The sequence below is a fragment of the Varanus komodoensis genome, unplaced genomic scaffold (assembly GCF_004798865.1).
Source record: "Varanus komodoensis strain SLA01 unplaced genomic scaffold, ASM479886v1 scaffold49, whole genome shotgun sequence".
NCBI lineage: Eukaryota > Metazoa > Chordata > Lepidosauria > Squamata > Varanidae > Varanus > Varanus komodoensis.
Genome location: NW_025336072.1, coordinates 2,957,408 through 2,980,277, shown reverse-complemented (window position 1 = coordinate 2,980,277; position 22,870 = coordinate 2,957,408). Strand labels below are relative to the sequence as shown.

The 22,870-nt window shown below is 40.0% G+C and overlaps 1 protein-coding gene across 1 annotated transcript; it reads left to right on the top strand.

Moving 5' to 3' along the window:
* The first annotated feature begins 2,934 nt into the window (after positions 1-2,934).
* On the top strand, positions 2,935-18,584 carry TEX36 (testis expressed 36). Its single transcript, XM_044445610.1, has 4 exons — positions 2,935-2,985; positions 5,315-5,446; positions 16,833-16,910; positions 18,198-18,584. The coding sequence occupies exons 1-4, from the start codon at positions 2,935-2,937 to the stop codon at positions 18,582-18,584; spliced, it is 648 nt and encodes a 215-aa protein (XP_044301545.1).
* The last annotated feature ends 4,286 nt before the right edge of the window (positions 18,585-22,870 follow it).

Sequence of the window (22,870 nt, the reverse complement as noted above, 5' to 3'; positions counted from 1 at the left end):
TATTTCCTAGGGGCTTACTTAGAAGGAGCATGGGTGGTATCAATACTTCTGTTTGTATTTTATTGCGGTGGGTGTGCTGTTCATGGAAAACGCTATGTGTAACTTTGACCGTTCATGATCAATCACGTTTATATGTCCTTGTCATCTAAAAAGGAATTTCAGAATATTTTATTTTTCCTCCATCTGTAATTATATTTCACTCCTTACAAAGTGTGTATTTAAGTGTGTGTAGCATTTTCATTTTTTAAACCTATGGCATAATATTAAAGATTGAATCCCCAGGACATAATACAAGTAATCACTAAACTTGTGATGTAATAGCAATAAATGAAACTATCTTCCCATTGTGTATATTCCACTGTAAAATATTTTATTCCCTCTTGAATGTGGTTTGCTTCATTGTATTGCTATGTTATTGTGTAGTTAAGAACAAGTGTTACATTATATTTTAATGTTAATACTCAACTGATGTACTACTGCCATTGGGCAGTTCACATACAAGCTGTTTCTTCACCACTCTCCAGACTCTTGAAATTAAAAATAAGTTTGGTTATTGTAGCCCACAAGTCACTCTCTTATAAACCAAATAAATTATTATTATTATTATTATTATTATTATTATAACATTTCTATGCCGCCCCTTGCCGAAACCTCGGGGCGGCTTACAACACAATAAAATACATTGAAATACAATAGAACATAATAAATTACCATTAAATACAAAAAATACATTGAGTTACAAATATAAAATTAAAATTATCAGTATAAAATAAGTAAATAAAAATATAGGAGGAGAAAGAGAAGGAAGAAGAAGTTGCCCTGGCCAGATCATATGTTTTAACAATTAAAATGATGTTTAAATAAAAAGGTCTTTACCTGGCGCCGAAAAACCAGTAACGACGGTGCCAGGCGGACCTCTTTGGGGAGTGAATTCCATAGGTTGGGCACCACCGCAGAGAAAGCCCTCCTCCGAGTACTTACTCTCCTAATTTCTTTCATGGAGGGTTCCCGGAGAAGGGACTCTCCCGCAGATCTCAAGGGGCGGTCGGGCATATACGGACGTAAGCGCTCGTTCAGGTAGCCAGGACCCAAGCCGTTTAGGGCTTTATAGGTCATAACCAACACCTTGAATTGGGCCCGGGCTTCAACGGGAAGCCAGTGAAGCTGACGGAGGACTGGAGTCATGTGAGCATAACGCCCCGTCCCCGTCAGCAACCTGGCAGCTCTATTTTGCACCAATTGAAGTGTTCGGACCGTCTTCAGGGGAAGCCCCACGTAAAGCGCGTTACAGAAGTCTAGGCGGGAAGTCACCAGCGCGTGTGTCACCGTCGCCAGGCAGTCGTACTCCAGGTAGGGGCGCAGCTGATTAATCAGCCGAAGCTGAAGGAAGGCGTTCCTCGCCACCACTGTCATCTGAGCTTCCAAAGAAAGCTCCGGGTCGAGGAGTACTCCTAAGCTGTGGACCTTATCCCTAAGAGGGAGTGTTGCACCATTCAGGACCAGGTCAAATCCACCCTCTCCGAAACCCGATCCGCCAACCAACAGGACCTCCGTCTTGTCTGGATTGAGCTTCAGTTTATTGGCCCTCATCCAGCCCATTACCTCAGCCAGGCACCAGTTCAGCACAGCCACTGCCTCACCTGGATTAGTGGAAAACGAGAGGTAGAGCTGGGTATCATCAGCGTATTGATGATTCCGCAGCCCACACCTTCTGATGACCTCTCCCAGCGGTTTCATATAGATGTTAAATAGCAGAGGGGATAGAATGGAGCCCTGTGGTACTCCATGGCATAACTGCCATGACGTAGAGACATGGTCCCCCGGCACTACCTTCTGGAATCGACCGTTGAGATAGGAGCGGAACCACTGCAAAGCAGTGCCTCCAACCCCCAATCCCGCAAGCCTATCCTGAAGGATACCATGGTCGATGGTATCGAAAGCCGCTGAGAGGTCCAGAAGAACCAACAGGGATGCCCTCCCCGTCCTTCTCCCTGCACAGGTCATCGTACAGGGCGACCAAGGCAGATTCAGTACTGTACCCGGGTCTGAAGCAATGGACACAATATTTCCATTTCTCTCATGATATATATTGATTTATTTCAAAAAAAACTGTTATGAATTAGGCTAAGTTCAAGACTTATAATGGGCACACAGCCTAATGCTCTTATTATTTACTCTGAAGTAAATCTTACATTATTACAGAATGGTAATTAGGGGACAATTCTGTGCATGGTTAGACAGGAAAAAAGGTCCTATGCATATTTATATACAAGTATGTTTGGTTAGAGGAAGTTGGAATTTGTAAGCATTTCTGTCTAGAAATGCATAGGATTGTACCTTTACTCTGCAGCATATACAGTACATATATCTATGCTTCTTTGCACTTAAAAGTTTCTTACAGATGTGACTATTTTATTTGCCTTAAGGACAGTGATGGAGAATCTTGCTCATAGACCTTAGTAACGCAAGTGCCCTCTCCTTGAACGATTGGGAGAAACTTGAGGGTCGCGTCCCTGCTGGCTTAATGGGTTTTCCTGCCACAAGGCTTCAGCTCCCCATCAGCTCCCCATGTGGATATCTGAAGCGAGCAGAACCCCCTCAAGAGCAGGAAACTCTCCCTCCTGCCGAAAGAGAAAGGGGGGGTCTATTTTCCTCGGCCCTTGGCTTCGGCGTTACGGGATTTTCCCCTTCTTCCTTCATGGTCAGGAGACTCATTGCGGGCGCTCTCCCACCCAGCACTCAGCAGAGGAGAGCTGCCGAACTTAACACGAAAGAAAAGCGCTAAGTAGCGGTGGCCATGGCAACCGCTGCCGCCTCGGCCTTCTCGGACGGGCGGGCGGCTGTCTGGCACGCAGAGGGGGCCCATCCTCCTCACTGGCTCCCTGGACGGTCCGAGCTCCTCGGCGGAAGCGATAACCGCATCCAGAGTGAAACATGCCAAAGGGGAGGCGGGCCAACCCCAGCACGGCACGGGATGGTGTCTGGGTAAGCCGAGGCATTCCGAGGGCGCCTCTGCTGGGCCTAATTCAGCTCGTGGATTTGGCATGAGTAGCCTAAAAGACGGGTGGGGGTGAAAGGGAATCACAATCATGCACCTTCCCCAATCTGGTGCAGTGTAGCTATAGATGCGTTGGACTACAACTCCCAGCATCCTCTCATACTTGCGGGGGGATGCTGAGAGATGTAACCCAACACAGAAGAAGGGCACCGGATAAGGGAAGGATGGAATAGCACAATGCCGAGGCTCGTCACTTGTTCTTCAAGTAACTCATCTGGAACAACCACCACCACCCCTTTCCTACCTCAGAAATAAGAAAGCAACGCTTCATAGAAGCACCTATCAGCACCTCATTTCAGTAACTAATAATGCAGATTAAAATCTCTGCTGTACCCATAAACGTGAAAGGGGAAGGGAAACACTCAAACCGTGACTATGACAGGCTATATGGCATAGTAATGTATCAGATAACAAGCAGTTCAGATGGGCGTTTGTCTGCCTAGCCTAAAAGGAAGGAAAAAAATTAAAAAGGATAAAAGGAAGGGTGAAACTTAAGGACTTCCCCAAACTCCTTGGAGGGAGGTTGAAATGAAAAACCAAACCAAAACAAAATCTCCCTAAAAACTAAAAATAAAAATCCAGTACTAAAGAAGCTGAATTAAGTTACCTGGAATATGGCACTTAAAGCAGAAGGCTTTCTTAAATTATATGCTACACTGGTATTATTAAATTAATTATACAATAAAATATAAAACAGTGTCCAAAAGCTACTATCTCTGGAAAATACCTTTTTTTATTATGGAAACAGTCATTACCTGAAGAGTTTATAATGTGCGTCAAAAGCTCTAATATTTAGTAGCTAATACATATGGAATACTATACAAGTCTCATCTATTGATTCTATATTATTAGAGAATTCATTTGCTTTATTAATACCACGCTTGTTTTACACACAAAGTTTTCCTCTGGGAACATTTCCAGCATTTCCCCCTTCTCTTCCAACCCACCCAGTTTAGAACTCATTTGCCTTCTTTATACTGCATGTTTAATTACCTCCCTGCCCCACACACATACATTTTCTCCTACTGGCAATAATATAATGGGCAGAAGCAGTAACTGTTACTGTTGCGAAGTTCTAAACAGCTGTGCCAGTATAAAAAGGTACATGCAGTATATATATAGATTTTTTTTTGTTTTTCTTCAGCTGATCAGGGCCTCGTCTTGTTTGTTTATTACATTTATAGACCACAACCTATAGCCCAGATTAGGGTTCTCTGAGCAGTCTTATAATATGCAGAGCACATTCCCTCATCTTCAGGATCTTTCCAGGAACATATTGTTGCCAATTGTAAGACTCCCAAACACCCTAAAAGTAGTTGGCCAGAGGAAGATCACATAGTAAAAACACCAGTTATACTGTCCCAGAAGGGAGGGTGGATAAGAACAAAATGAACTTTGTGTAACCCACAGCTAACACTCTAGCTTGACCTTGAATACAGTAATCAAAGGGACAGTGGAAACTGGTTCTAGCCGCCATGAAAGTTGCGAATGTGCAGGGAGTAAGAACATAGCAAGCCTGCGTGAATCTCAGGCAGATAAGAAATAGACATGGGAAATATCTGGTCCTTGACAGAAGAAAAGACTCTTTGAAGCTAACAGCAGGGGAGGAGGTGCATACATTGATGTATTGATGCATTAGAAGTGTATTAGGTGACCTAATTGTTTACCTAGTGTATAAAACGCATGTACCGGGGTGCAATTTTTGAGACACTGCTTTGGGCTGAACATCCCCCTTTGTCTCCCTTTATTCTATAGTGCACTAGAATAAAGCTGGTTTTGGCTCTAAGTCTCGCCTCAGGCTCCTTTTGACTCAGGTCTGGGGTCCACCTTGGTTTGCCCTAGCTGTTGACTGGCTGAGTTTGGTAACAACATGAACACTTCAAAAACATCAAATAGCCTGTTCCTTAATAAAACTCCCCTCCCACTAACTTCAATTGAACTATTTTGAGTGTTGTCCTGCTTGTAGTTTGATGTGTTTCCACTGATTATAAAATTATTCTAAGGGCTACCTTTTTCATCTAAGTAATTATTTTATCGACATATCACAAAATTTAAAAGTAGGGATTTTTTTATATTTTCTGATTGGTTTCTTTTTGTTTGTCAACAGAAAACTGAGTGGGATTCTGCTTCTTAATGGTGCCTCTAGGTGTTGCTGTAATACAAATGATAAAAAGACATATTGTAATACCTACTTTTCCTGTTTTGGATTATATTTTCTTTTTGTTTATCTTTATCTTAATATTTTATGTTTCATAGTTCAAGCAGTGTGGAAATCTGCAAATATATCCTGAATCTCTTACAGCTTCTATGCAAAAACAGATATTAAATGTAGAAGCTATTCATCAAGTCAACAACAGATTGCCATTGATGTACAAAGTTCGGGAGAAGGTAAGTAAACATAATTCTATTAATTTGTTTTAGTTTAATTCATAAATGTTTGTGATTGCTTACTTCCTTGCTCATCTAATTACATATTTGATAAACACTGAAACTTACTTCAAATTTTAGAAAGTCTCTATCTTTGCACCTACAGTATTAATTTTGTCATATTATGTGCCTTTCAAATAATCAGTAATCATTTATTGTACAGTGCTATGGTAGCCTTATTTGGAATTTCCAGTCAATCTTATATAGGACTACATTGTATTTTGTTATTTTATGTGTCCCTTTTCTTGCTCAATACTTTATGTACACCTGCCAGAATTTATCTTCTTATACATCATACTACACTCTGGATTTAAGAAAGAAATAATAACAAATCTCTATCTTACAAGAATATGAATTCATACTGCTTCCTTTATTGCTCAGGCCTATGTGTACTTAGAAAAAAAGTCCTACAACTCCTTGCATGCCCCAGTCACAGTGTCTGAGACATGCTGGGAGATCTAAACTTGCATATGATTGCACCTTTAATAGCTGAATGTTTTAGAGATTATTTATATAATATTTGTCACAGAAACAGACCAGTCTTTCCCCAGGCTCATGCTCATATGGACAAAAATAGCGTCTGAACTGTGCAGTCCCTGAGCAGCAGTAATTTATCTTGCTTCAACTTTCACAAGCTGTGAGAAGTGTGCAGTCAAATTCAGTTTCTTTGTGAAGAGATCACTGGAAACTTATGAGCTTTTATTTTTAATATCTGAGATTTCTTTAACAAATATAAAAATTGAACATAGGGGGAGATACAACACTCCTAACAGTCAAATCCTGTGTACCACATCTCCAGAGAGATGTACCTCTGCACCCTGTGATGTTCTTTGCTGACAAAGCCACCCCAAACTCAGCTGAGTTGTTTGCTCACACTTCAAAATTACATTCTCCTCTGTCTTCCCTTTCCCAGACACATACAGACTTTGTTGTGATATGTGAGAAACTTCCCTTATAGTTACTCTTATACAGAATAGCGAGTGAATTTTGTAAAGTATCCCCTGCTTAGCCAAAAAAAAAAAAAAAAACCCAAAACACACACACACACACTCACTCATAGTAGATTCTCTTGCATTTTCCCTACTTTACAGCATTAGTATGGATTTTTTTCAGCACTTTGGACAAACATGAAAGGTTTTAAAAGCTTAAAAGAAACACCTTGAATAGCACCTGAAAAGTGATTGATAACTAGTGCGGGTCTTTGAAGAAAGATTTGTTATGGTCACAATATTGGTCACTCATGAGTAGCCTAGTTGCCATATTTTGCTGTGTTCAGATATGTCAATAGTTGCACTAGCCCCACACAGAACACATTGTAATAAACATTACACAATTGAGGCATGGATAACAGTTGCCAAACCAGTCCAATTTAGGAAGGGTTGCTCACATGCCTAGTGTAATTGTGCAGACATATATGTTGCCATTACCACCTGAAGATCCAAATACAGTGTGGTGTCAAGGAGCACTGTCCAAGCTACAGACAGGTTGAATCCCAATGTTCAACTCAGGCTTTCTACTGATTAGCAACACCTCTGTCTTGTCTGGGTTTAACTTCAGTTTGTTAACATTCATTTAGCCCATTTTTAACCTAGGTAGCATTCAAAGGTTTCTACAGCCAACAGTAATCCCACAGTACTACCTTTTGAGCATGATGGAACAAAGAACCAAAACCACTACAGAAGAGTACCTTGAAGGCCCAGCCCTGCTAGACAGTCCAGAAGTATATAATTATCAATGCTATTGAAAGCTGCCAAGAGAATCAGGATAACTAATCAGGATGTACTCTCCCCATCCAGTTCTTGGTGTAGGTCATCCATCAAGGTAACCAAAGCAGCCTCAGTCCTTTATCCTAGTATTTCACCGACTACTCATTCCTGTTCTCCTGATCTCAAGGCATAGGATAGAGTGGTCACTTCCATTCAGAGCTCCCTAATCTGCACATCATCCACCACCCTGTTGGTCAAAACCAAGTCTAGGATGTTTCCTCCCTTGTTACCTCCTGGAGCCTCTGGATGAAAAACCCTCCCTCCATAGGTTCTAGGAAGCAATGGGACTGAGCTGCTGCTGAGTGCATCTCCCAACTAATACCAGGGAGGTTGAATTATTTTATTATAAATGTGTCCCTGCCCTGGGATATCCTTCCAATCTGATCTATCAGAGCATTGTCCAGGGTCTCAAGTTGATCCAGTGGGATGATACTCCCACTATCAGGTTCCTGCCCTGTCTAGACCCATCAATCTTACCCGGATCACCTCTACCTTGTCCCCTTCTACCCCACTCTGTATCTCATTGCACCCTTTCCTTCCTTAACATATAGCACTACACCCCCTCCCCACTTTCTCTTCCTGTGCTTCCTAAACAAAGCATACCCCAGGAACCCTCAGTACAGTAGCCATGCCAGCCCCTGCAGTCCCTACATTGTCCTGCCCCTGAGACCCTTATCTCACCTGACTGATTTTGACTGGTTTCTGGGGATCCCAGTCCCACCATCCCTGGGTCAGTTTAAAGTGCTCTGAATGAAGCTTGCTAGAGCATTCATGAAGGTTCTTTCCCCCATCCTGGTGAGGTGCACCCCATCCGTCACCAGAATGCCCTCAGTGAGGAACTGGTTGCCATGGTTGAGGAACCCAAAGAGTTCCTTCCAACATCATGCCCTCAGCCAGTCATTTGTCTCCACAGCCCTCCTCTCCCTGGTTGGCCCATTTCTGTGGACTGGCAAGAGCAAGGAAAAGGCTACATGAACCTTCAGTCCCTTGAGTCTCCTGCCCAATACCTCGAAGTCCTGAGTGATCCCACCCATCCCCTGCATGGCTGTATCATCGATCCCCACATGCAGAAGCAGCTGTTGATCCCCCAAGGGAAGAAGATGCACTAGCCTATCCATCACACTCTGGATGCGTACACCTGGCAGACAGCAGACTTCCCTCACCTCAAGATCCAGCTGACACACCACCACCTCAGTATCCCTTAGTAAGGAGTTCCCAATGATGATAACTCACCTTCCCCTTCACCCAGTGGAGATAGGGGGCTGTGTCTCAGCAGTCACCTCTCTGGCAGTGGCCACCTGGCCACATCTGCCCCTGGGCCAGGCTTTCTGAGCAGACTGCTCCCCTGGGGACTTGTGGTCTCAGCCTGCTCAAGCAAAGAAATGGTCTCAGATCAGCACTAGGTGACAGAGGGGTGGTGCCAGAGGTGCTCCTCCTCTTGCAGGTGACATTCCTCCATGTCTCCCCAGCTGGTTCCCCAGTGGCTCCTCCATCTTCTTGCTGTCTGGAAGGGGGCTATTGCCAGATGGCCTGGAGGACCTCCTGGACAATGTCCAGGAACTACTCCCCCTCCCTTTTCTTCCACAGGAAAACACTGAAGCCATCGGATGGCATTCTTCTGATGATTTCATATGGGCCTATAGCCTGATTGGAATACAACCATAGAAGAACCTTCAGTGTGGTGCCTCCATTTCTGTGAAACTCCTTCCTCTGGAGATTAGGCAGGCACCAACATTGTGTTGTTCTTGGCATTTCCTAAAAGCATTTTTCTTTTAAGGAATCTTTGTTGATTGACCTGCCATGATTTTATTGGTATTCTTTTGTATTCATTGTATTTTTTACTGTTCTATGTTCCATCCCATTTAGATGTGGAGCAGGAAATGTTGTAAATAAATATGCCAGCTGAAAGGCCAATTGAAATGCATTCAAACAATCAGTATCATCCATGTTTTAAAAGTAGAAGTGACTATCATGCTCCCACACCACAAGAGAGTGATTTAACAAAGCAGTGAGGGTATGCAGAGCTTTCTTTGTCATAGAATGCACCGGAACAGCATTCCAGCACCTTTTTTTAACGGATTTTTCCAATGGATTTTACAAAATAATTTTGAATTGCCTGTCAAAATTGCCTGAATTGCCCGTAGCAGGTCAGTGGCAAAAATCATTGAAATGGTGCCTGCGGGCTGCTTGTGTGTCCATGCTGATTGTGAGGGCGCTGCTCGGCTTGGGGCGCTGCTCGGCTTGGGATTGATGTGTGTGGTTGCGCACTGAGTGCTTACTGCTGGCGGCGACCATTATGTTTATGTGTGTGAAGAGTGACTGGCTATGTGCAAAAGGTAAATAAGTTCTTTATTTCAAAAAAAGTTGGTGAATTGAAAATCTTTTTTAGTGTAAAAGTGTGACCCCAAGACATGAGTTCTGGCACTTTTTTTTTTTTTTTTACAAAAAAAGCACCAAGGGTATGTCCCAGAGATCTTTACCTCCTACCCTACACACTGTGAGAACCTGCAGAAAGGAAGAAGAGACAGATTAAGAACTTGCACTTAAAGTGAATTAACAGTTTCAGTAAATATGGCCTTGGTCATTATCATGACCTATGTCAGAAAAGATTGCAGAGAAACTGTTCTTTATTTATATGTTTTGATTTCAGCCTTTATTCATACTAAATGTAATTGGGTATTTTCTTATTTCTATTAGAACATACAACAACAGGCCAAAAATTTGTAAGGGGAAGGTGGATTCATATTCCCTTGCAAACCAGCTAGATTGCTAACTAGACCTGACTGGTTTGATAATATTATATCAATACTTCTCTGTCTACACTGCTTACCATTTCAAAATACTGGTTGTAATCTTATAAGACCTACATGTTTTGGGGCCAGGTTACTTGAAGGGAGTCTCCTCCCATATTTACCTGCTTGTGCAGTAATATTAGAGTCACAGACCCTTCTTTAGGTGCTTCCACAAATTAGATGAGAGGGTGGTTTTCCAGAGGGTGGCTTTCCACCCCATTTGTGGAATGCTCTCACCAGCAAGGCTTACTTGACATTTATACTATGTTATTTTCAGGACTAGATAAATACCTTTTTATTCTCCCTGACATATTAATGCTCTTAGTTTTCTTCTACTGCAGGTTTTAATTTAGTTTTATGGTTATATTCTTTTCTGCTGTTCGTATCTTGGGTTTATTCTGTGCTTGCTTGCTTGCTTGCTTGCTTGCTTGCTTGCTTGCTTGCTTGCTTGCTTGCTTTATGTATGTATGTATGTATGTATGTATGTATGTATGTATGTGTTTTAGCATTTGTACTGCATGTTTTTATTGTAGAGAACACCAGCCAGAGAACTTCAGTTATTCAGCAGTTTGAAAACAGAGCAAGGGTGAAATTCAGTTACCCCCCACGACAGATTCATATAAGCTTCCAAATCTGGGGGATTCCAAGCATCCAATGGCAAAGGCAAGGTGCAGTTGTGATTTGCATGACTGCCACACCTCATGACTTGCATAGATGCTGGTTTTGGCCATTATGATAAAACACCAGGAAGCAAGAGGGAAGGAGACTGAGTGCTGATAGGAAGTGGAATAAGCCCTTAGTCCCAGTCTCCTCCTCCTACTGTCCCCTGGCATGCCCCTTTTGTCTTTTCCAAGACTCAGTTGCAAACTTGGGGTGGAGGGACAAGCATAGTTCTTTCATCCCTTGCTGTGAGTGGGGCAGGGTGGGGGCTTGACTTTCAGAACCCAACTTTGATATTGCAGGATCTCAGAGGATTGAAAGAATCCTAGAAGAATCCTCCTAGTTGAAGTTGGGAGGATGTAGGATTGTATCTTAAATAATATACATCTGTCACTTTGGCTACTGATTAAAAGGAAGTCTTAAGCCATTGGTCTACTATGGCCATATTTGTTTTTAATTGGTTCAATAATTGTTTGTGTTTTTTTCCAATTAAATTAGGAAATAATCCAGAAGTATGTATGTTCTCTTTTATGAAGAAATAAAACAGGATTGTCAGGAGGAGGAAGATGCTATCAGGTGTTATGTGTTGTGACAAATACACAGTATGAGAAAGTTTGCTTAACTTCAGTAATTTTGAACAATTGCTGGAGAAAGTTTTCCTTAGCTTAAAGAAACTGGAAACTGTGAGCAACAGCTGACTGTCTCTAATCTCTCCCTATGAGGGATCACTCTAGTGGTGAGATTAATTAACTTACTTAGAGGGAGCACTACAGTATTTCTTTGGTTGTATCTTATTGTCCTTCCTTTCACTGGAGTCCCCAAAGTGGTGTCAAGTATACCTAAATTATTGAATCGGCAGTGAATTCACTGTATACATAAGGTGGGATCAAAAATATTAAGTAAATGCTTACATATGCCCAAGAGAGATTTGCATCTGCACTTCTTGAAAAGCAACACCCTACTCCACACAGCAAACAGCTTTTACGATAGGGGGAGATTTCAAAAGTCCCCTGGAAAGCCCCAACAGAGCCTGGAAAGCATCCACTTTGAAAACCGGGGTTGTAACTTGACAGTGGGGACTAGTTTTAGGAAATATCCGGGCAATGAAACTGGTCAGATAATGCCTAGAGTGCCACTTCTGTAAGACTGACTGTGAAGCCAGTTGAACATGAGTAAGGATGCATAATCCTGTCTCTGTTGTGGCAGTGAGACAAGCAGAGTTGTTTTGTTGCTTCCACTGCATCCTCATGTAGTTGCCTAACAGAGCTTTTCTGGGTGGTATCACATTTATTACCATAGTGAATGGTATGTTGGAACTCTCAGAAGCCTGATGATTTTGCCAGGCACTTCAAAAACAAAATTGTCTATTTTCATAACTACTCTCTTGTCCAGTTTTCTGGAAACTGTCCAACAATGTTGGCTGGACAATATAGACAGTTTAACTGGTCACATTTGCTCTCAATCTTTGCTTTCAATCTTTGCCATTCAAGCATGCCAAGAAAAGATTGATCATGGGTCCAGGGAGGGGTAGATGCATCAACTGCATCAGAGAGTTGTGTCTGCTGCTTTTCAAGAGACAGTGGTGCTACATTTCTGAAGGGACTTTAGTGGATGCATAAACTGATAGTAACTCATGCCAAGTCACAATGATCTCTTTTGCAAGTAAGGTATAGTGATACCTCGGCTCACAAACACCTCAAGTTCACGACCAAATTGGGTCGCGAACAGAAATTTCATTGTTAAATTATTATTATTATTGTTACTTATATTTTTAATTGATGAATTTCATCAATTTTATTGTTTTTGTATTTTGTAATTTTAAGATTGCTGTATTTTTGGTCTTGATTGTTGTATACCATCTAGACTAGTGGTGGTGAACCTATGGCACGTGTGCCACAGCAGGCACACAGAGCCCTCTCTGTTGGTCAAGTCACCCCAGCATCACCCCAGCAGCCGAGCATTGGATAACAGTGCACATAAGGGCCATGCGCATGCTCAAAAAGGAGTAGTGGTGCCAGGCGATGATGTCATAAGCCGCAACACATTAGCCACGACTCGTCCGAGCTTTCGCATGGCTGGTCAGAGCACTGCCAAGGATATATATATATATATTTTGCTTGGACTGGCTGTTTTCAGGTTTTATTGCAGTGTTGGCACTTTGCAATAAATGAGTTTATTGGGAGTGCCCAATAAACTTGGGTTGCATATTGGGCACTCAGTCTCTAAAAGGTTCACAATCACTGGGTTAGGGTTTGAAAAATGAGGTGTCCTGGCATGATTTTGATGGTTGGAATATGTTTAGAATGGGCAGAAATGATGAGTCGTGCAGAAAAAGCTACTCAAGGAAGGCATTTCCAAAATCGCCCTCTTTTCAATGGAACATTACCCCCACATTAGGCTTAGGGGTGTGCACCAGGGTAGGGTTAGGGTTGGGAAACCGAGGTGTCCTGGCCTGATTTTGATGGTTGAAATGTGTTTAGAAGGGGCAGAAATGATGAGCTACGCAGAAAAAGCTACTCAAGGAAGGCTTTTTCATAATAACGCTATTTTGAATGGCATTTTACCCATATTAGGGTCAGGGGAGTGCACCAGGGTAGGGTTAGCCCAGTGGAGGTGAACCTATGGCAGAGCCCTCTCTGTCGGCATGCAAGCCAAGTCGCGTCAGCATCGCCCCAGCAGCCAATCATCGGATAACAGTGCACATAGGGGCCATGCGCATGCTCACAAAGGAGTTGCTGTGCCAGGCGATGACATCACACGCCATGCCTCATTAGCCGCAAGTTGTACAAGCTTTCTCATGGCCAGTCAGTGCGCTGCCAAGGATATATATATGTGCTTGAAATGGCTGTTTTTTCTAAACTAAAACCTCAGTTTTCAGGGTTTATTGTAGTATTGGCACTTTGTGATAAATAAGTGGGTTTTGGGTTGAAGTTTGGGCACTTGTTCTCTAAAAGGTTTCCCATCACTGCCCTAAAGAATATTTTGAACTATTTGGTGGCTTGTAAATATAATAATTTAATAAATGTTTTCAAGTAAATTAATAAGGCTAATAATAATAAGTAAAGAGTAATAAGGCCCTTCATTTGAAAGAAAACCACTCCAGATTTTTCATCTTCCCCTTATAGTTGCTTCCCTTTTTAACCAAATCCTTTTCTTAATTAACCTGTAGAGTTTGTACAAAACATTTTTTTTCTTTTTTCGTGCACCAGGTTGTGAGAGGTCTGATGTGGAAAATGGGAGTGAACTACAGGGAAGTCAGGGAAGTCCCAGTCAGGGTTTGGGAATAAAGAAATACTGTAGATATACAAAGCAGATGCTCAACTGCTTTCTGATAAGAAATTGCCTTCTGCTTTCTTCCATCAGTCAATCCATTTATAAATCAAACTTTCCTTTTCCTAAAAACCCCCACTGTAATCTGAATGAAGGATATAAACTAAAGCATAGTACTGAGCAGCATCAGATTGAGAGACAGAAAACAAAACAGTCAGCCAGCCCCAACCCCTAACCCAGCAATCACATCTGCAGTCTTCCCAGAAAGGCAAGAAAGGAAAGTCAGAATTAGAGATAAGACTCTCAGCCGAAATCTACTTCAGGTTTTCCTGGCAACCCAATTTAGTGGCTGCAATGAAACTTTCTTTCTTGAGCCTTGTTGCTGGCTAAGATCACATACATTCTTGCCTTGCTGTGTTGTCTTGGGTTTGTTGAAGACTGGAGAGCTGAACGCTTAGAGATTAAGACATAACTCTGCTATTCCTACAGAATCTTCTATTATTGATTAGAGCAACTTTCCTCCAGCTTTCCTGTTTACTTGTCCAAAAACTCAACTTTCTGTTTTCAGTGAACAGGAGCTGAAGCTCAAGCAAAATGGCAGAACAAAGTATCTTATTTAAGAGACCTACATGAAGAGATTCATACTTTAAGTATGGGTACTGTCAGAGAGGAACTTACTTAGGGTGGCCACTAAATTATCAAAAAAGATGAAATATGTGATCTGTATAAAATGTACTTATGCAGATTTGTATGAATAGCTGCACATGTAGAAATAATTATAATTGAAATAGAAATGCAGTACATAGTGTGGCAGACTGTGACCAGTTGACCTGTGCACCTGATTGCTCAGTCCTCTGTCCAGATGTTCATTGCTGATGGTCAAATTCAAGGTCCGTTTTTTCCTTCCATTGGTTGTTTATCTTTAAAATAGATTTAGATTGGACAACACTTTAAATAGGGGACACCTTCAGAATGGAGGACTGTTCTCTGACAATGTTTCAAATAGAAGACTGTCCCCTGTAAAAGAGAACACATGACCACTCTAGATACTAAAAAAGGCAGGGGAGACTGACAGACAATGAAAAATTTCAGTTGTTGCCTAGAAGCTGCTGATGAAACAACTATATGGACAAGATTCTAGCTTTATTTACCCACTGGGTTTGCTGTTATCAATACTTGGCTTTCTTAACTTGATATAATCTTATTGAAAGAACAGGAAAACTTCTCCCGTGGTCATTTCTCTAGCTGTCAGGTTTCTCTTAAGTTTTTGCTGGCTTGGCTGTTTTGCTCCCCTACCTATCCTGAAAGTCCAGGAATGGAACACTATGGATAGGACAGTAATTGATTCAAACTGCAAGGATTCCTGCAGACTGCATTTTGGAACCTGTGGCAGTTCAAATGCAGCAGCAGCACCTTATTCGCTACAGCCTTTTTGCCAGGTAAAACATTAGAGGCACAGAGAGAAAGAAAGAGAATTAGTCTAATCACAGCAACCAATTAATTTAATAGTAGGAAGGAAGCAACAACATTCCAGTGAAAATACACAGATAAGGAAGGAAGAATACTACAAAAGCATGCTCAAAGAATAGCCTGAACAGTCAGTGGGAAAGATATATGCAATGGAAAGTAGAAGATGTGGGTTTTGCTGAGATGTTAACATAAACTTTATAAATCAAAGCTTGCTTTTGGGGAATTCTATCAGCAAAGAATAAAAGAAAATATTTAGAAATAAATTATATTCATCACTTTGGAAATGAAAAATGAAAACTTGCCATGGCCCAAGACAAATTATCCCTTCTGATTTACTCTACTTTTAGAGCCTCAAATTAAAGAATATGAAGCATGCGCTTACACTCCTTAGCTATTTGGTCCCCTTTAACTCTGTCAATATAAATTAACAGCAGCCTTTATGCACATGTCTTGAGAAGTAAGTCCCAGGGGATTTACCGCCAAGTATGTATTATAGGGCTTGTAGCCTAATTAAGATTCTTACATCATAAATACCTTGCTCTATATTTGGGGCTCATGGAAGGGGTTAGCTTTTACTTCACTGGTTCACAGACAATCTTGAGAGACTAGTTTTCCTTTCTTTTGATTAGTACAAGAGACCCTAACTTGGCTTAGTATAAGAGACCATAACTAAAACTAATAAAATTTAAAATGTATCCACATGCTTTCTAGATTTGGGACTTAGCCATTTTAAATATATAGTCTGTAATTTGATATAATATATAGCATCTTCTCAGTGGGTGGCAGTGAGCTCATAAATCTCAGGTTGACTCAGTTACAATTTTCCTTTTGAAGTCCAGCTTTTATTAGCTGTGGTCTCAGTAGTAACTCACTAAAAGAAACCTTTATATTTGTCTAATAATTTGTGCCCATATAAATAAAGTTTATCTGATACAAAAGTTTGGATGCTTATGTAAGTATGTAGATAATTAGTAGAGATTACATCCTCTTAAGAATTTGAAATGATTGAGCAGCTGAGCTGATGGAGATGAGCAGGGCCATTCCTAGCCCTGGTAAAAGGCCTCCCTCATGAAGGCACCTCCTCTCTCAGCTGTCATTACCAACAGCCATTGCAGCTGGCTGAGCTGAGGCAGGACAGAGCCATTCCACCAATAGTGTTAAAATAATTAATATCCCCACTCCTTCCTCCCTCCCTTGCACACTTTTTTCTTCATGTGCCATTTTAGCTTGTTAGCCCGTGGGCAAGGATTGTCTTGCTTAATTGATTATTTATAAGGTGCATTGGAAAATGTTTTGGTTGAGGAGATGCATAAAAATACTTAATAAAAGTATTGTGTTCTAACAGAATGTTTACAAGTGAGCATTTTTTTCTTAATTCTCTCTTTTTAGAAACCAGTAAACACATTTCCATTTTCAGTCCATGACAATAGACATTGCTTACTGAATGTAGGAGAATATTTAGATTCTGTAAGTATTCAATGTTATGCTATTTTGTTTAAAAAGTTGAACTAGTTCTAGTTGGTTCTTTCTATTAAGGTGTTTAGAAGGTCTCTTCTAAATGACTGGACACATTCTCCCTTTTGTAGTATCCATCTTCCAAATGATAACAGAATGGATGGAAACAAAGTGAGTGAGACACAGAATTCATGAACAGTTTTTTCAGGTTTTTGGAATGTCTTGTCTGTAAACAAGACACTTTTGAGAGACTCAAAAAAGACCTAGCAAGTCTGATACCATGGCAAATTGTTGTTTCTTGGTACAAGGCAAAAGTGTGATTCTTTCTTTCTTTCTTTCTTTCTTTCTTTCTTTCTTTCTTTCTTTCTTTCTTTGTCCATCTAGATTATTCAATGTCTATTTAAAAGTTCAACTACGTGCAAAGTTTCATTCTCTAATAATTTTATATCTTCTCAGTCTACAAAATTTGAAGCAGATTATTGCCTTCTTAATATAGGTCTTAAAAGTGCAAAGAAATTTGTGCCACATCAGAAAAATAGCAATAAACAAGAAAAGATGGTGATTCCTATGTTAGTGGGTCTTCTCATCCATTGTGGTTTTTATTTTGAGCTTTACGGGACATTTATAAAAGCTATTCATGGTGCTGAACTCTAGCCTCAAAATAGGTTCCACACCAGAGAATACCAGGGATAGCGCCTATAAAACTGAAAAGAAAGGCTGCAATGGATGAGGAGCCCCACTGACATAGTGGTCACCAGGCTGTCTTAGCAATAAATGCTGACTTTTATGAAGTGCATGGCTATGTGGTTTTATATTCATTTGAATTCCAAACATTCTTTAATATATGTGCTGCAGGTAATGACTATCCTGACTGCTTCACACATTTCACCAGAAGCAGAAACACATTAAAAAATTTTGTTGCCGTGCATCAACTCCTTAATAGAGTACTTTCAGTGAAGGACAGGATATAAAAACTTTTAAATATAAATAAATAAATAAATAAATAAATAATGTGTAGGGCAGGTACACATATTTTTTAAGTGTGTGATTGGCCTTGGCTCCCTGATGCATGTTTCTGTGATTTCCATGCTTCTACTGCAGTCCAGTTGTAGGCTATTTGCTTCTGCTAAATATCAGAGGAGAATAAAATCTTCAGAAATGATTTGTTTGTAGACTATTATCAAGTTGCACTCCCAGATGTTTTAATAAAAAATTTCTGATGGTTTTGTAACATAGTATATTGTTAGATAATCTAAATAATAGAACTGTTCTGAAGTGTTTTTTCCCCACTTCTTTTAGGGGCTAGGACTAAAGAAATTTCAACAAGACAAGTATCACAACATATCGCAAAATTACTTTTTTTTGGCCCATGAACCCATTCCAAGCAGTACTAGTCACCATTCCATTTATCAAACCTCATTTGTTCAGTATCCAAATACTGAGAAGCCTTTTCTGGGTCGATTTCCCAAAAGCCACATAAATAGGTCCTTTGCTTTAAATTCTGCACCTAAGAATGAGTGCCTATGGTTTTCAAAATGCCATTTAACTCTCACTGATAGAAGCTCTGTTTCAGAGCCTGAGCAACTTTTACTAGCTGCTGAACAAGTGACAGAATGTAAAAAGGATACTAAAACACATTCATGTGAAGAAGATACTATGGCACATTCCAGTCCAGATTTACAATAAGTTTTTTAGGATTAGCAAATGCTCCTTTATCATTACACCTTTTTCCCTTTTCTGGATCTGAAATGATTTTAAGAACTGGCATTAAAGCAACAGGAATTGGATAAGTGGTTGCATTTATGCAGAGATTTTATTTAAAAGATTCGTGTACATGGAAAAGAAAAGCATGCTTTATCTTTGTCTTGAATATAAAATTTTAGTTTTAACCTCCTCAAAGTAGACAGCAAGATTTTTCATGATGTATGCAGAGACCTACAATCAACTACCTGTATAGAGCAATCAATACAACCAATGCATGCATTTAATGAAACTCAGTCCTTGGTCAACTCCTTACCAGGAAATGTTGGAAAAGTCAGTATGTGATCAATCATCTTTTAAATTTAAGTGGGAACTAGATCAGTGTATTACATTCTGTATTTCTTCCCTACTTTGCTTACATGTAATGATGCAGTTTAGGTAGGTGGGGTTCCCAAATAATTTTAATTGCATCTTCTTTTCTAATCAGGAAGACATCCTTAGAATTCCCAGATGTCAGTTATTTTATGGCAATATCTGTCATTAGGTACAGCCCTCCTTAAGTAAACACGCTGCTCCAGAATTTCTTTTCACAAGGCTTTATTGTTACACATCTCTATCAGTATGTATCTCTGTGTTCACCCAAAGTGAAGTGTTGCGCCCTCTCTAACACTTCTCAGTCCCCAATCCCCTTATTCCCTTTTCTCCTGCACTGCCCTGCAGGTGGAGCACTGTGAAACCTTCTCTGTTGATGCTCCTCCTGCCTCTCCATCAACTGATTCTCCCACCTGTGTTGTCTACTGGCAACTGGCATCACTTCTGTAGGAGAAGTGTGAGACAGACTACTCAACTCCTGCTGCAAAACCTGCCCAGTCCCCCCCACCCCCTTTCTATCATTGGTAGATCGAGGCTCTTGTCAGCTCTATCCACTGGAATGAACAACTCTCCTTCTTGCTCCAGAGATGTTCATGGACCTTGATCTGATACTGCAGCTTGCTGACTCCACAACCCCTTCATCTTCACTGTTTGAGCTCTAATTCCCATTGAAGCTTATAAACTGGTCATGTGCACCTTGTCCCTGTGTTTGTGTATGACATCATGATTTATCCTGAGATATGAGGGCTCTATAAATGGATGTCCTACTCCAGAATATCCTAGCTCTTTAGCAATTTATAGGATACACATCACATCTCCAGAATGCTTTTGACAATTTTAGTTTGGCAGCTCTATGTTCATCAATTCTGCTGAATTATTACCTATTACTACTGGTCTCAGTAGCATGTCAGCCCTACCTCCAAGCACCTTAAATGATTGGATGGATTACAGCTTACTTTCTGGAAATCATTGCATCCTCACAGCTAGTTGCCACGGTTTGCCTAGGTTATACACAGAAGCATTCTGGTATCGGCAAAGTAGTTTTCTATTTCTGACATGTGTCCATTATCCTAGATATGCATAGTTAAAGATTTCATTCCATAAGCCAAAAATCCTAGTGTGATGCATATGAGCAGAGGTAAAAAGGCAGAACCCACAAGTCATTTCTCAAGTGCCAATGATATGTTGACATCCTATTCATGCCTGTTAACGCTCTCAAAATGTCTTTTGTTTTCACTGTTTTGTAAAGATGTATCAAGAGGTACTATAAATTGACAGTAGCTTCCCAATTTATAGAAAATGTTTCTTCATACCCAGTGGAAATGTCATATCAAAATAGGTTATTATGGAAGACTTCCAAAATTATATTGTACATTTCCTCAGCAAAGACTGAAATAATGATGATGATGATTTTATTGGTAAAAGGCCCCCTATTGTGATGCTTGGGGTGCTGCTTCACAACATTTTGAAACACAAAACAATTAAGAACATCATTAAACAGTAGCAAAGCCAGGAGCATGGCATCATTAAAAAAGCGGTTTTTTGTTTGTTTGTTTCAAGGCAGATAGAAGCAGCCTGTCTGTTGTAGAATCAAAATTTCCACAGCATTAGCCAACAATTTCATCCCCAAGCAGATTCCAAACTAAAGTGCATGCCAATCACATAATATATGAAATACCCCATGCTGTTTGGCACACTCAAGAGGGCAATCTTGGTCCTCCTACAGAAGGAAGAAATGCATTCTTGCTACATTTGTAATGTTTATCTAGGGTTTAAAGTTACAAGTGAATATAGCAAAATGTACTCTCTGTGTTTTATAACAGCAAGGAAATATCCCAGGTTTATTAACTCTGTCTAGTTCTTTATAATCTAGATCTGAAAATTTTCCTGCTTTAATTCATTTTACAAATTATTGTTGATTCATTTTTATCAGATAAATGTATCAAAAATTATCATTATTGAGATCAGAATTGTAAAACTCTATAAGTACAGTCTAATTTGTAGTATCTGCATTAATTTTTACAAAAGTGGGGATAATAAGTTGTTATTGCACCACAATTGCTATAATCCATTCTACTCAAAATGCTGTGTGGTATACAATGAGATTTACAAAGAGTTGTACAAAGGGACTCCACCAATGGGATTTTGCTACTGTTTCTGTTCCTGTTGACTTACCAGAAGTAACTTGCACATACAACTATTTCAAAACAAATATCTGCCACCTTGTATCCTGATAATGATGTCCAAGGATGTCCCATAAGTTGGGCAACAGTACAAAAATTGAATTAATTTGGATACATTTTTCATGCAAGGAATAATTTAGCCACTGGTAAGTGCAGCCAAAACAAACATTTGCATCCTTTTCCTTCTTATACTCTATCCTTTAGCCATATCAGCCATTTTTCTTTTGAAATATAAAAAATGGAGTTTGTTCAAAATGTAACTCTGAATAAAAAGTGGCATCTGTATTGATTTCATTTTTATAAGACCAAAGATCTGCATTTCTGCCAAAGCTTTACAACAGGTGTCCAAAAGGTATTTTGGGAAATGGAGCACAATTTTAGATCTTGAACCAGATTTAAGTTGTAGTCTCTGAGAATTGCTTGTCTACTAGAGAATTCTAGGTTTAGTATGCAGGCCAACCAATATTATGCACACTTGGTGAGAAGGAAGTCCATTGTATTTGGAGTGAGTTCTGAGTAGACAAGCATAGGCTTACTTGCAATTCTAGATTATTTATTTTTGGTTTAATTTGATCCAGAGCTTAGCTTAGGTTCAGTTTTCAGCAGTCTTGTGGATGAAGACAAAAAGTGATTAGCCTGCAAACAAATTTAATAAAGTCCTGGGAAGGCATTCCTAGCAGTCTGCTGTACTGGGTATGGTAAGAGAGGTTTCCATCCTCTGGCAGCCTATTTGGTTTCTATGCTGGGCACACAAGAGAGGCAGAGTGCTCCATCCCTGCACAAAACTAAATTCCTGCATGCCTTTTCCTCATGCTGAGAAATATAATAATCAATACAATAAGCTCTCACATATCTGGGATTAGGGAGAAAGGTTTCCAAGCCAAATGGTGCATCTTCCAGACTGGTCTGAGTACTTTGGCCAGAATCCAACCCACTGGAGCAGATTGAAGGCATGTGGGGAACTGTAGGCTGAATAGAGAGTGCTGCCCTCCCTGTTCCACTGGCTTAATGCATTTTATTTGAAATAATTGGAGGGGTTAATTGGTTATCACCCTTAAAAAATCTTAAACAACCAACATTAATTCACTAGAAACATCTCATATATGTGTAATTTATTTAAATATCTGTAATATGTCATCAGCACAAAGTCTATATAAAATGTACTTGCAGAAAAGCTTTTTCTGATGAAAAGGTCCAGCCTATTTTCTTAAAGTGCCTTACAATGGGAATAATGTGCTGATCTATTATAAAAAATGCAATAACTTCCAAAGCAGTTTTATTTTGCCATTTCCTCCCCTGTAGATTTTTTTGTAATATGTTTCTAGAAATACTTTATGCACTCTAACACAAAACAATATCTACAGCACTAATAATAAATTAGATGCAGTGGGAATTCAAGCTTGTTCTCTTGTCCAAGGTGATATAGTGGAAATCTTTCATAATGAAGAAGAAAGTAATTGTTATGCTGCATTTTGCATTAAGCATGGCCCCAAATTATCTCAAGTATTCAGCACAATGGTCTTGGGGTTTGATACAACTAATGTCTAATAAAATGCATGCAAATATTCCCCTGTTTGCATGACTGAAATGAGTATGACTACAAACTTTTCTATTTTTAAATGATGTCAAATTTCAATCCATTCTCTAGCTTCATTATTAATCAAAAACATCCAAATCAATAAGCAAGCAAAATCAATCTGATTCCTTTATGCAAAT